Source organism: Nakaseomyces glabratus, chromosome L (assembly GCF_010111755.1).
Source record: "Nakaseomyces glabratus chromosome L, complete sequence".
Classification (NCBI taxonomy): Eukaryota; Fungi; Ascomycota; class Saccharomycetes; order Saccharomycetales; family Saccharomycetaceae; genus Nakaseomyces; species Nakaseomyces glabratus.
In genome coordinates, this window is record NC_088962.1 from 534,393 (window position 1) to 548,524 (window position 14,132).

The 14,132-nt window shown below is 41.4% G+C and overlaps 7 protein-coding genes across 7 annotated transcripts; 5 read left to right on the plus strand and 2 right to left on the minus strand.

Annotated features, from left to right (window-relative positions):
* Positions 1-25: 25 nt before the first annotated feature.
* On the minus strand, positions 26-1,708 carry LCB4 (sphinganine kinase LCB4; the record flags this gene model as incomplete). Its single annotated transcript, XM_448973.1, has 1 exon — positions 26-1,708. One exon carries the CDS (start codon positions 1,706-1,708, stop codon positions 26-28), a length of 1,683 nt encoding a protein of 560 aa, XP_448973.1.
* Positions 1,709-2,247: 539 nt separating this feature from the next.
* YRM1 (Yrm1p) lies at positions 2,248-4,845 on the plus strand (the record flags this gene model as incomplete). Its single annotated transcript, XM_448974.1, has 1 exon — positions 2,248-4,845. The coding sequence occupies one exon, from the start codon at positions 2,248-2,250 to the stop codon at positions 4,843-4,845; it is 2,598 nt and encodes an 865-aa protein (XP_448974.1).
* Positions 4,846-5,208: 363 nt separating this feature from the next.
* On the plus strand, positions 5,209-6,375 carry DCS2 (5'-(N(7)-methyl 5'-triphosphoguanosine)-(mRNA) diphosphatase; the record flags this gene model as incomplete). Its single annotated transcript, XM_448975.1, has 1 exon — positions 5,209-6,375. The coding sequence occupies one exon, from the start codon at positions 5,209-5,211 to the stop codon at positions 6,373-6,375; it is 1,167 nt and encodes a 388-aa protein (XP_448975.1).
* Positions 6,376-7,081: 706 nt separating this feature from the next.
* MED4 (Med4p) lies at positions 7,082-7,876 on the plus strand (the record flags this gene model as incomplete). Its single annotated transcript, XM_448976.1, has 1 exon — positions 7,082-7,876. The coding sequence occupies one exon, from the start codon at positions 7,082-7,084 to the stop codon at positions 7,874-7,876; it is 795 nt and encodes a 264-aa protein (XP_448976.1).
* Positions 7,877-8,077: 201 nt separating this feature from the next.
* ALE1 (lysophospholipid acyltransferase) lies at positions 8,078-9,946 on the minus strand (the record flags this gene model as incomplete). Its single annotated transcript, XM_448977.1, has 1 exon — positions 8,078-9,946. One exon carries the CDS (start codon positions 9,944-9,946, stop codon positions 8,078-8,080), a length of 1,869 nt encoding a protein of 622 aa, XP_448977.1.
* Positions 9,947-10,650: 704 nt separating this feature from the next.
* On the plus strand, positions 10,651-11,787 carry HEM15 (ferrochelatase HEM15; the record flags this gene model as incomplete). Its single annotated transcript, XM_448978.1, has 1 exon — positions 10,651-11,787. One exon carries the CDS (start codon positions 10,651-10,653, stop codon positions 11,785-11,787), a length of 1,137 nt encoding a protein of 378 aa, XP_448978.1.
* Positions 11,788-12,493: 706 nt separating this feature from the next.
* On the plus strand, positions 12,494-13,849 carry CLD1 (carboxylic ester hydrolase; the record flags this gene model as incomplete). The annotated part of the gene is made up of 1 exon (XM_448979.1): positions 12,494-13,849. One exon carries the CDS (start codon positions 12,494-12,496, stop codon positions 13,847-13,849), a length of 1,356 nt encoding a protein of 451 aa, XP_448979.1.
* Positions 13,850-14,132: the final 283 nt, after the last annotated feature.

Sequence of the window (14,132 nt, forward strand, 5' to 3'; positions counted from 1 at the left end):
CCAGTGTAGATTCTTATGTGCATCTTTATGGTAGTTTCGTATCAGCACATAGCATATCGAAGTCAGTATCAATATATTTACCATTCCTCAGTAATGTTTTACACAGCTTTGGTAATACTTCAACCTGTAGTGGTTTACAAGGGAATCTCTCACCATCTATTGAGATTAGACTGTTTTCTATCTTTGGAATAATCTTATAGGCCAAAACTTTACTGTGAATAACTTCTGAATCGAGAACATGCTCTCCTTTATCAATCGACAACAATATAGGAAAGGATTTAGCAACAGGTAAGTTGGCTTTCATTATGATCATATCGAATGTACCATCCGCTGGTAGTGCGGCGGGGAAGAACTTTGTGTTTGCAGCTACGTAAGGCATCTTTCCAGTGTAAAAAACTGACAAATTATTACCTATTTCGTCATCAAGTTTGACCCAATCATTAGGGATGCCATCTTCAACAGGATACTTGATCCTGAGATTTTCTTCTGTAATATTCTCCACCGGTATACCAGAATCGGAGCTCTCAGTATCCGTTTCTGTAATGAGATTTTCGAACTCCAAATATTGTGTGGTTTTATTTTTGGTGTAATGTACAGACAGTTCTCTTTTGGATTGAGCCGCATATTTTACATAGATATCGCATGGATAGCATTTCTTCTGTAGAACGTTAAATGCCACGCCAATGTCAAACCTTAGAGGGCCCATCCATCTTATAAACTCAGTATTAATATCAGATTCAGCGATCACACCATATGTTTGGCTTAGAAACGACAATTTAGGTTCAGGATCTTCGGAGTCAGGTTGAGTACATAGCATTAAATCAATCCTGGACTCGACAGACTTCACAAGGCATAGCGCGGCAAACGATGGGTTGTCTGTCCAATGACAAGATATACTCATGGCGTTACCTGATCCACAAGGCAATTGTGTTACTGTAATTTTATTAAAAGCATCCACTTTATCTTCTCTCATGTATAATCCGTTAATAACTTCATATGGTACACCATCCCCTGAAGCGCAAGCAATAGTGTCGAATTCCTCTAGGTCTATCTCTCGTGCAATATCAGTTGCATGCCTGGAGTACTTAGTCTCCATTAATTCAAAGGAGCATTCACTAGCGATCAATATTGGTTCAATTCTCTTTTTGAATATATGCATTGCTTTGCCTTTACCACCGTGTGGATTAATTATGACAAGAATTGATCTATTTCTCTTGACATTTTGATAACTTTTCTCTATTATCAATTCCACCAAGTCTGGGTTCTCATGAGCCATTGGTACATAATCAATCTGTAACGGCACTGTGCAAGGAACCACATGGTGGTCCTTCATGCATGCGTAAGTCAAGTCAATGTACCGTTGATGCCCTATACCGTGCAGCAACCCCTCAGTTTCGTGAGTCTGTGAATTAGCGCTTGAATCCCTGTAGCGGGCACCCAGAATCCTGCCAAAGGGAATAGTATCGGAAACTGTCGGTGCTTCAGCGATGTCCTCATCCATGGAGAAGGTGGAATTGTCCGGGTCTAAAGAGAGTTCTGCGTCATTGACTCCCAACGGTGCACAGCAAGATAAGAAACACCCACCGAGAATGGAGGATAACCCCTGTGGTTTATGAACCACTTCAGGACAGCAAAACCCTCTGGTCTGAGACTTAATCTTTATACCGGCATCAGTGACTGTGGCCCTCACAGCAACTTCATGTCTCATAACGCTACTGGCAACACGTCTCCTATTAATACTCCGAAACAGAACTGTGACCCACTGCCAAAATATAAGTTGGGATGCTTACTCTTGAAATATTGTTATGATTACATACAACAGTACCAGCTGATCAGCTAACATAGCACTTGCGTGGCAGAGGCCCAATTGAGCAACCATCAGGGCAATCCAGGGACAAGCTCCGGGGAAGCCATCTCCACTGATTACCGGACCCTGACTTCTGAGGGCTCTACTTCGTTGCTAATTAGTTGAGTCGGAATTGCAGCATCCTCTTGATTACTTTTTACACTTTCCTGGTCTAAATTTAGTCTAATTTTCAGATAAACTCTTGCTTTCTATGGTTGCGATGAGCTAAATTTTCCACTTTTCAGCCTATAGGGACAGCTATCACTGGATTGATAAGGTCATTATTGGAGAGAGAGAGAGAAGGCGGCTTGGACTTTATGGCTAGGAGGTGATTATTTAAAGAGGCTGTTGGTTGATTTTTAAATTGCCACTTACATTGAGATAGAGTGGCTGCGGATAAGATGTTGGTGAGCACTTCTGAGGGGCAAAGCGTGGAGCCCAGTGTGGACACAAAGTCTATCCTAAATGGGAATGTGAAGAAGAGGAGTAAGAGGGTGAAGAAGAAAGTTATACGGACGTGTGCTTTTTGTAGGAGACGGAAGCTTAAGTGTGATAATGCTAGACCGATGTGTTCAACCTGTGTGAGCAGGAAGTTCAGTACTTGTATATATGAGGACACTGTGGACACCCGAAAAGTAAAGTTGGAAGAGGTTTTTGATTCTGTGCCGAATTTGACGCTGTTGAAGAAAGTAGAAGAGTTGGAGAAGGCCTTGCAGGCGGTTGATCCAGATACAGCCGCCAAGATTAGCCATCAGGAAAACAGCGTGGTGAACCCTGTTGCTGATATATTCTTTTTACAATCCAAGGGATCTGGGAGGAAGATATTGTATGGCCCTACATCGAGCAGAACATATATACGTCTTCAAAGTCAGGATTTCTTAGATCGATTCAAACAATTGTACGCCAAGGTCAAAGAAGAGCGAAACAAATGGAAGTCCAAGAATAAATTGTCTGTATTAAAGGAATTAGAAGTCATAGATGGTGAGTTTGAACTTGGTGACACGAGGTCATTATTCACTCAAGCAGTGGCGGCGTTGCCATCATATGAGGCAACCCGCAGAGCGATTCAACAGTTCTTCGACAATACATTATTTCATGAAATAAGCTCTACGCTGGACTTCAGCAAAGTTATGAACGATTTTTATCAAGAATTTGAACCTGGTGAATACATTAATGATGGAAAGGAAAGACGGATAGCAGGTGTAAAGGTTTCTCAGAAGAGAAACTTTTATAAGATGGCAGTCATCGTTATGATTGTCTGTCTCCAGCACTATAATGAAGGAGTTCCTATTGCTATTCAGAGGTTCCACATCGCGCTATCGGGTACTACTACTTCAAAAATTCTATACCTGGAACGTACACAGTTCCTTTTACTCAGATATTACTATAGAGAGCTTTACGCCCCTTGCGGTGATGAGATTCATATGCTAAATCTTGTGGATACGTTGTGCACTTCAGCCACTAACATAGGTTTGCATTTGAATCATTCTATTTATGAAGGTCAAGAGGCCAGTATCGGCAGTATGAAGGCCATGGAAAACTTGTGGATATGGGTCATTTACGCTGATGTTAACACATCCCTGCATGTTGGTAGGCCGCTCTTAATTAACAGAGATTTATTAGACGATAGTTTACCAAGTGTCCTTGACAATGATACTGATAAGCCTGGGAGTTATTATTGGAAACTAAAGAGGCTGTTGAAGATAGCCAGAAGGCATATCCATGGTATTTATAATAGGAGGGTTATTCCTAATCTGGTGCAATACTCTGAAGATATTGCACAATATATTGAGAAGGAGTTTCCAGAGTTGTACAGATACACTACCTATGAAGGTATTGATGCGCAATCTGCCTCTGATTACCGTGTGCTGACTTTGGCCATGAATTTATCGATCACCTATTATTCCTTGAGGTTTATTGTGACCAAGGAGAGGTCATTGGAGTTGAAGAATAACATCTTGCAGCAAAGTTTGATTGGTGTCTCTATGGTAGTCAATTTGACCTTATATTGCTACACGCAGGATCTCCACTACTATCCGGATGCTGTGGGAACATCGAAATACATAACACCATACCTGTCCTTTTCGCTTTCAGCTACAAACACGTTGTTCCAGAAGGCCATCACCCTGTTCTGTGCGATGTTGTATTACAAGCTGACGTTATTTGAGAGAGGTAAGTTCCTGAAGAAAGAGCTGAAGGACATTGACCAGCATGATCTGACGACGCTGCGAGTGGCGCCGGGACGCAACATCTCCTTGATCAGCTCGTTCAGAGTGTACTCTGATCTATTTGACAGGTGGCACAACGGCAACGCCAGCAAAGGTATGATGGAAGTCGTTGTGCGGTCGCACACCTTCATCGTCAGTTTGGCGCTGGAGCGTGTGAACAGGACGTTGCTTGCCAAGATCATCGAGTACCGTACCAAAGCGGAGGATGTGTGGATCCCGCTGGAAGAGATGGAGAACGGTGTCGCTGCCACGTCTGGCTCGATGGCACCTCCAGCTCAGATACAACATGAACCACAGCAAGTGCAACCACAGCAAGCGCAGCAAACGCAAGTGCAACCGCACACACATATGGCACATGCACATGAGGGATCGACTAACGGCAGCGGCGCGTCGACGAGAACGCACAGCTCCGGGACCAGCCAGGGGACCAGCCAGGGAACGAGTGTTGGTATGCAGGGCAACGGGTGTCCGTCGCGTATAATGGACGTCGAGACCCCGCTGTCTATGGTGTCGCCCGTGATCACGAGGGACAAGAGTGCCAACGGCAGCATCGCCGGCTCAGACATCAGCAGCATGTACGCGGACGAGATACTCAACGTGCCGAACGTTGACATCGCCGCGGACTCGTTCCTGGACATGGACAGCACAGAGCCAGAGGACGAAAACTCAAACAAGCTCGCGCAGATGCTAGCAGACGAGTTCTGGACCAACTACAACTCGGGCTTCCCGGACATAGTCGACCGCATAGACTACAACACCTTGTTTGAGTGAGTTTACATGCATACATTTTACGTTTAAAAAGCACAGTTACACTACAGAACCACATACCATGCAAATTTAATATAATATAACACCAGTATAATATAAGAATAATACTATATATGCCATACTACGCAGAAGCTCACATGCATTAACGTTATTGGATACGTAATTACTAAGAAACAGCCGTACAACGGAGATTCCCAAGGGGTTTTTTATAATTTAATTTATTAGTTCGCAGGGGGATTAAGGGGAACCTGGAAAAGGGCGTAAACCGTTTTGGAGGAAGAGTATATAAAGGCGGTGGTTTCTGGTGGGGGGGAAGGAATCTGGATGGTACTTGTTTGGGCGGCTAGAGGTCAGCGATATAACTAGATGCCTACAGCTATGAATACACCACCTAGCTCTTCGGAGGTTTACAAGAACAAGATATTTCGGCAGGAGGCCGGGGGCGTTCCCACGATTGAGGTTGAGGAGGAGAAGTGGGTTCCCGATGCTGGGTCTAAGAATCTGGCGAAGCTGATTAACGAGTTTCGGTTTGAGCGTGTGCTTGACAGCGATCCACAGACGAAGAAGATCTCTTTGCTTGGGAAGATTGGCGGGGAGGATGCGATTTTGACCTGTGAGAAGACGCATTTCATGTTTGAGGAGACGGTCAGGAGGCCCTCTGCGGACGGGAGGAGCACGCCCGTTTTCTACCACAGGGAGAACCAGTACTCCTGCCTGACGGGTATTGAAGGTGTGCAAGAGATCAGCTCGAATGATATCTACTACTGGGGTTTGTCTGTCATCAAGCAGCACTTGCAGAAGAATCCCACGGCGAAGTTGAATCTGATATACCCGGCGACAAATATCCACATCAGGCGTTACGACCAGCAGGAATTGCATATGGTCAGGGAGACCCCCGAGATGTACAAGAAATACGTCATACCTTACATCAAGAAGATGACTACGAGCGAGATGATGAAGTGGGTGAACAATATCCTGTACAACGGTGCCGAGGACCACAGGATTGTCTACAAGCATTTGGATCCGCACGATGAGGACGGGTTCCTGATCTTCCCAGATATGAAATGGGACGGTGTCAACCTGGACGCATTGTACTTGATGGCAATAGTCTACAGGGAGGACATCAAGTCGTTGAGAGACTTGAACTCCTCTCATCAGGAATGGTTGAAGAAGCTGAATACAACATTGAGGACAATCGTGCCAGCGTGCTTCAATTACTCCATTCGCCCCGATGAGTTGAGAATATTCGTCCATTACCACCCTTCTTTCTACCATTTCCATGTTCATATTGTTAACGTTAAGCACCCAGGTATTGGCGAAGAAATGGGTCAAGGTAAGACAGTGTTGCTGGATGACATTATTGAAACTTTGAACTACTTGGGTCCAGAGGGCTACATGAACAGAGACTTGACTTACGTCATTGGTGAAAACCATTCCTTGTGGAGACACGGCTTTGACAGAGAACTGGATAATCAGTTGAAAGAAGACGGTATTCCAAGAATCCCTAGAAGCATCAGTAATGCAATTCAGTGAATTGCTAGCATATCGGCCTTGAAGGCATGATATGTTTCTTGAACATACACGCCAATAGATTGGGATATTTATTTTATGCCTGATATAAGTGACGTTGCCAAATCCCACCTTATGATATAAATTCGTTTACCCTTTTTTTTTTTCCTAATTATCTTATTCATTCCATTTTATTTTTCCTATTCCAGCACAACATACTAGTATTCCCACTGCTCGGCATATGGGATGGCTTTTCCCGAAACATTAGTCTGGTTACTCTTGTTTTCGAAGTCATAATGTTACGAGTGTCACTCACCGTTTTGATAGGTCTGTAATTACCATCTTAAAGACGATCTTAACCTTATATAATTCACGACCCTTCTACGGATTTTACTCTTTCTCTATTTACAATTTTCCTCCTCTTCTTTAGTCAAGTATATATTAATAGATTCTATTTCATATACCTCATATATCTGCCGGATGGTTATACTGCATCCGTTATACTACCTACTTGGCAATCATCATTGTTCTCTGAAAATTGTCTCACCCGGAAAGCAGCTCTTGATAATTTCTCGAAAAAATAAGACAGACACTGCAGGTCATGCTAAAGACAGAGTTAACAGGACTGGTTGAGTCAACTATAGAAGTTTAGCAAAGCAATTGACTCTATATCATAGTTTTCAGCGCACTTGGTAGTGCAATATATTATAGACAAGGTGGATATACAAGTATGTCGCTCGTGGCAGAATCGAACAGTGGCACCATAAGTGAGCAGGAACTGGACAAAGTGCAGCTATATTCTGATCTGTGTTTGTATGAGGAGGCACTGACAAAACTAGTGGATAGTGTTGATAATTTTAAACCACAGCTGGAAATTGGTAAGCAACTGATAGAAGCCGATAAGAAACTGTACAGCACGCTGGACCTGTTACCTCAATATGATTCTGTGTTCACGAGGCTAAGGACATTGGACGACGAAATATCAAAGGTCGACCAACAAACCAAAAATATACTATCAATTCTGAATGAGTGTCATGATGATTTAAATGCTTTGCCGCTATTGGAAGAAGTAGAGTTTGAAAAGAAGATGATTCTAAAGCAGCGCGAAAAGATAAAATCTAACGTACTGTTGGAGTATGCAACGAAGCTGGCCAAATTTACGAAAATACCGCCTACATTCGATAAAGGTACAATTGGTCCTAACAATTTTATCTGGCCTGCAGAAGATGCTTTGAGAAAAGGTATGTTGGCCATGGCTTCATTACATGGCAAGGAACTTACAAAACTACCAGGACAGGAGGATGGTGAAGAAGATGGCAGCACAGCCAATGAGGATAAGAATATTGTGAAAGATGCTGAGGGTGCTGAGGGTGAAATACGGCAAGATGATAAAAAGGAAGATGATTCATTTGTCTTCGGTGCAAATGCCAATGACGCTGAAGGTGACGAAGATAAGAATGCTGGAGAGGATGAAGATGAAGCCATGGACTCTGATTTAGATTTATTTAATCCAGATGAGTTTTAGTTATTCGATTGAACCGTTCATATATGACGTTCAGATTCCAATGCAGACGGGCGTGGAATGAAATTCGTGGTGTTCATATAGCAATTTACATCAATTATTTACATATATATACTATTTTATCAACTATGCTCTGTTGTACTTCTTGAGGGCAATCTTTTTATCTCATATATTGATGGTTGTCATTGATGAAACTGTATGCTTTTACTTATTTTCCTTTTCTTGGACTAAAGCATCAGTGGAATAATCACTGAAACTCATACGTCTTAGTCTTTGACCTGAGTCATCCTTTGCACCTACTAATTCTTCTTTGAACTTTTGGAAGGCTTTTGTTAAGTTTTCTTCTTCTATTTCAAGACCTTTTTGTTCCCTCCATTCAAAGTAATCCTTTTGGAATTCTTCCCATTCGTGTTTGGCATTAGACCATTGGCCGTCCTGGATATCGATTGTAGGAATACCCAAAGTGATGGAAGGTTCCTCTGATTTTTGCCTGGTTTCTTCGTAGGCATGCTTTTCTTTCAAGATATCACCCAAAGTTCCAGAAGAGGCAGCAATCTTCTTTTCGACCTCTTTTTGTTGCTTGGCTTCTACTTGCAGTGGTTGCAATGATTTGCATGCATTTACCACCTTCTTAGCATAAGGACCTCTAAAGGCAAAGAAGGACAAAGCAACAATAATATGACCGTAAAAGTAGACTGTACTCCATGCTTGCATTGAAGTTTTAAAATCTAAGATTATGAATGGGATAACTAGATATCCGAATGACAACTTGATAACATAAAAGCAAATCAAATCATACAGCCATTTTGATGCAGCAGCTGTTTTACCATCTGCTTGCAGAAAAATTGGTCTGAAATTTCTTCTGTAGAATTTACCACATGTTTGATATAGGGCACCTGTTGCAAAAGTCATATAATAGCCAGGTCTAGTTCCATGCCAGAATGCTGATGTTAGGAATGTAAATAAAGTAGAACGGAAACCTGGTTTCTTCCCCTTCTTCGCCACACGTAGATAGATATAGTATTTCAGCCATTTATTTGTATTCATATTCCAGGCCTCTAGGCATTCCTTTGTACTTTGAGCAAACTCAACGTGGTATACATCAATATTTTGAACCCTATTCCATTTGATCTTTTTAGTCTTTGGGTCATAGCCGTTGTATCCTAATCCACAAAGAATGCATGCGCCTTCGGCTATTGTCCAGGCAGCGTAATATTTGAGTCTTTGAATGAAACCTAGTAAAGACATGTAATGAATTCTGTATATGAAAGAGCGCTTCATGAATGTTTCTCTGTTTAGTACGTATGAAACTGGGAAATATTTTGGTCCTAAGGTACTCAATACAATCCAAAATATACCTTGGATAACTTTCCAGCCTGCCAAAGTACCGTTTTTTGGAATTGTTCTATAGTACTTATTACTTCCTTGTTTTTGGTCTGGTAAGTCATGAAACATTTCACAATCTAGCCAGCTTTCGAAATCAGCGTATTCAAAACTTGGGCCTGTTAGGATTGTAGAGTAGAAGAACGTGTAAGCCATAAATCTCAATAGACTGGGGTGTTTTCTGATCGCTTTCGACTTCTGGTAGCTAGACAACTCTTCATAGCTATGGTCCTTTAGATACGTACCATCGTAATACGACCATGCGAAAGATGTCAATTTCATAGCTAGAACCATTTGGGCGCTGGTAATGTCAACAGAGTTCTGGCCAGGTGCTTTCTCCACAAAGAATTGTATGTAGGAGTGGTTCAATGCTAAGTGACCCATTACAAACACAAACACCAAATGAGGCATCAGACTAGACTTGTAAAACCTAGAAGTCGCATAGGTGAATAGGGAGCTGATCAGCAGCGTCCTTACTCCACCTATCAAGTTCATGATACCGACCAAGTACAGCATACACATGCTAATGATATACACACACTTCAGGTTTTTCTTGTCATTAGGCAATCTCTTCAGCACCGCATTCAAAGGGAATGAACCTAGCAGGCACAGCGCGAACCTGATCATAAAGTCATCAACGCCATATGTCTGCGAAATCCGCAGAATACCAGCATCAATGGGATTATACATAGTTGTGATTATCTGATCTTCGGCGCTGGGCTGATTTCCAGTGTCAAAAACAGCTGCTAAAATCACATCATTGTGGTCTGGTATTTATAAATGTCTGCCAGGAAAGTCACAGTTGAATTTTCGGGCGTCGCTTTGTTGATCCAATTGGAATCTGTTGAGCTTATAGAAATGGGTACCAAAATTATTTGGCAGAGATATATTTAACAAGATATTAGCATCTCACAGGTTTGATTCAGATTACAGTTATATTATATGCATTATTGATTTTGATTATTACACGCTGAACTTCCCCACTCCATTCTTCTACCGAAGTGCGAAAGATAAGTGACTACAAGGGCAAGACTCTCACAGGGTACTTTCCTGTCTTGAACTTTGCGCTAATTAAATGACCCGTTGTATTTGTATAAGGAGGTTAACGTCATCAGTAGAGTTAACGTCATCGGTATGTCAAGGGCCCTTTTGCAATAAAATGAACTGGGATGCGAAGTCTAGACGAGACCCTCGTAAATGTCACTCTTAGTAATTAGAGACCTCCTCGAAGTGAAAAATTATTTGACGTATAAGGCACAGCTGCATTTCTTGGAGCATTTCATGGGGCAAGAAAGAGAAGGATGCAGAGTATATAAACTAGTAGCTTGCTAAACTGTCATTGCAGAATAAATTCTTACAAGTGCAGGAGCTATCACATACCGAAACAGACTTCAATGATCATGAAATCGATAGCTAGACCTGGACTTGGATTTGTCAGACACTTTTCACATACATGTAGCAGACGCACCACTGGTATTGTGCTTATGAACATGGGTGGGCCCTCTACTATTGAGGAGACACACGACTTCCTGTATGAATTGTTTGCCGATAACGATTTGATTCCCATAAGTAAGAAATACCAGCCTCAGATTGCCAAGTACATTGCGAAGTTCCGTACTCCCAAGATCGAGAAGCAATACAAGGAGATTGGTGGCGGTTCGCCTATCCGTAAGTGGTCAGAGTACCAAGCTGCGGAGGTTTGCAAGATCTTAGATGAGACATGTCCCGACACTGCCCCTCACAAGCCATATGTAGCCTTCCGCTATGCAAGACCGCTCACTGATGAAACCTACAAGCAGATGTTGCAAGATGGTGTTACTAGGGCTGTAGCATTCTCCCAGTACCCTCAATTTTCCTATTCTACCACTGGTTCTTCTATTAACGAGTTATGGAGGCAGATCAAGAAACTTGATCCTGAGAGAAAAGTTAACTGGTCATGCATTGACAGATGGCCAACCAATGACGGTCTAACCACTGCATTTGCTGAAAATATCAAGAAGTCTCTTGAGACTTATCCAAAGGATATTAGAGACAAGGTTGTGCTCTTGTTTTCAGCTCACTCTTTGCCTATGGACGTGGTGAACACAGGTGATGCATACCCACAAGAAGTAGGCGCCACAGTTCAAAAGGTTATGGAGAAATTGAACTTCTGCAACCCTTATAGACTTACCTGGCAATCACAAGTGGGTCCAAAGCCTTGGTTGGGTGCCCAGACTGCACAGATGGCTGAGTACTTGGGCGAAAGAGCTGAAGGTGTTATATTTATCCCTATTGCTTTCACATCTGACCACATCGAGACTCTATATGAAATTGGTAAGGAGGTCATCGGCGAATCCAAGTATAAGGACAAGTTTAGAAGATGTGAATCATTGAACGGAAGTCCTGTATTTATTAAAGGTATGGCCGATCTAGTCAAGGACCATCTCAAGAGTAACCAGTTGTATTCTAAGCAATTACCACTAGATTTTAAACTAGGGAAGTCTAACGACCCGGTTACCGATTTCTCAAAGATGTTTGGTAAGCAAAACTAATTGATGACCCGCTAACGAATTTTTATTCTTTTCATTCGACGCTATTTTATTTTTCAGACTATTTTATTTATTGATAGAGATGAGTATTACAACAGAACTGGTAGATTCTATCCATCTGATAGAGTTACAATCTAATATTCTGATTTTCTTTCTCAATATTTTAACGTATATATTTATTTATTTCAATAATATTTATTAAAGATGACTAACCCAACTTTATAAAATGATGATTATAGATCACAGCCTCTCCTTTACCTTTCGATATTCAGGATTATAATTATTTTTTAAATATACAACACCTTCGCAAGACTCTATTATCGGCATATATCAACTGCCTCATGGTTACCTTAGCGATGGCCTATCATCTTTCTCGCTCGGCTTTTCACCCCCGCAATAATGATAAAGTCCGATAGCTGAAGGAATTTTCAGGAACCAAAAATCAACTTGAGTCAGGTACTATAGAAACCGGTACATAAGTCATCCATTATTGTTTCTTTGACACCGACTGTATGCAGTAGAAGAGGTTTGTAATAGCGATCGTGTTCCATACCTTTTGTTTGGTTCTAAGACTGGCCTTGTTTCATTGCGTCAAAGATACAAATTATTTCAGGTTGCCTAGGAATAGCTCATGCACCTGTCATAGGGACTAAGTCTACTTATTGGTTAAAAATATTGAGTGTAATTTAAAAATACATTTGTTATTTACATGTCGATTTCAAAGTTTGGGAAAAGATCTTTTAGAAATGTTGCTAGCAAGTTGCTGAGGTTATCCTCATTGGGTGAAAAGAGTTCTGAGGTTGTAGGTAAAGATGGAAGTGCTATTATACATGCTACTGCCCCTACTGCAAAGCCACTATATGAGATTGTGAGGGACCTGCCGAGATTATTTCCTCGCTCATTAGCTGAGTCAAAGCGTGATTACGCTACCTTTCACAGTAATGTTGACTTAATGCAGTTGGAGTTGCTCCGAACGTTGCCTTTCTTTGAAAGGACAGGTTACAACAAAAGAGCATATTTGAGGAAAACTGAGATAGATAGTGATGGCAACTATATCAATGAGCTTGTTATTGAACCTGCGAATGTGGACCCGAATAAGAAGAGGAAAAGACTGATTTTTGTACACGGATATGGGGCTGGGCTTGGTTTCTATTTGAAAAATTATGAACACCTACCATTGCTGGATGATTCTTGGTCTATACATGCTATTGATCTGCCCGGTTATGGCTTCTCGTCAAGAATGGATTTTCCTTTCCAGTTCCCAAGAGATGATACATCAGTGGTGTGCGACTGGTTTATAAGTAGGCTACGAACTTTGTTTGAGAAAAGAGGATTTGATAAATCTGATAATATCGTGATGGCTCACTCAATGGGTGCATATCTTATGGCTTTCTATTTGAATAAATACCCAGACTCAGTGAAAAAGATGGTAATGTGTTCGCCTGCTGGTATCTCACGAAGTCAGTATAGTATTAACAACAATATCACTGAAGATATTTCCTCTGGGAAAGAGGAAATCAAACTAAAAATAAAGAAGGTGCCTTGGTGGTACACAAAGCTATGGGATCGCAACATTTCACCATTTGTGCTGGTAAGAAAGACAGGAATATTAGGTTCTAAGATTACTTCAGGCTGGACCTACAGAAGATTTAAACCGATATTATTGAATAAAGAGAATAATTATGAGCAATTTGAAAAATTGCACAGATATTCATTTGCCATATTCAATATGAAGGGCTCGGGGGAGTACCTCCTCAGTTTTGTTCTCGAGTGCGGAGGAGACCCCAGGTCACCTTTGGAGAATAGTTTATTTTCCAGTGATGCCAATAAATTTGGCATCGATAATGCAGGTATCAAAAACAGCTCTTGTGAATGGGTGTGGGTTTACGGTGCAAATGATTGGATGGATATCCATGGAGCAGAGAGGGTCACAAAAGATTTCCTTATGAACAATCGCAAGAAAAGTAGAGTGGTGACAATTCCAGAATCGGGACATCACCTCTATTTTGATAACTACCCCATGTTCAATTCATTGTTGATTGACGAAATGAAATCTTTGCAGTAAGCAATATTCTCATTGCAACGCATTGGATTTGTACGTTGTTTCTTTTTTTTTTTTTAAAGGACTATATCCTCTAAACCCCATTTTTCTCCTGCGGTATGCTATACATATTAAGTTAATATTCATAAAAGTTATAATATATTCATGTTTTGTTAATGAAGTGCAATTATTCCAAGGGGATTACGTATTTAAGTGTGGGGGGTCAGAGGTTCTACCACTCTTAGAATTACCTGGAGGGCCTCCCAAAAGGATTGCATTGTTTGCAACTTTTTTCATTTTGACACAT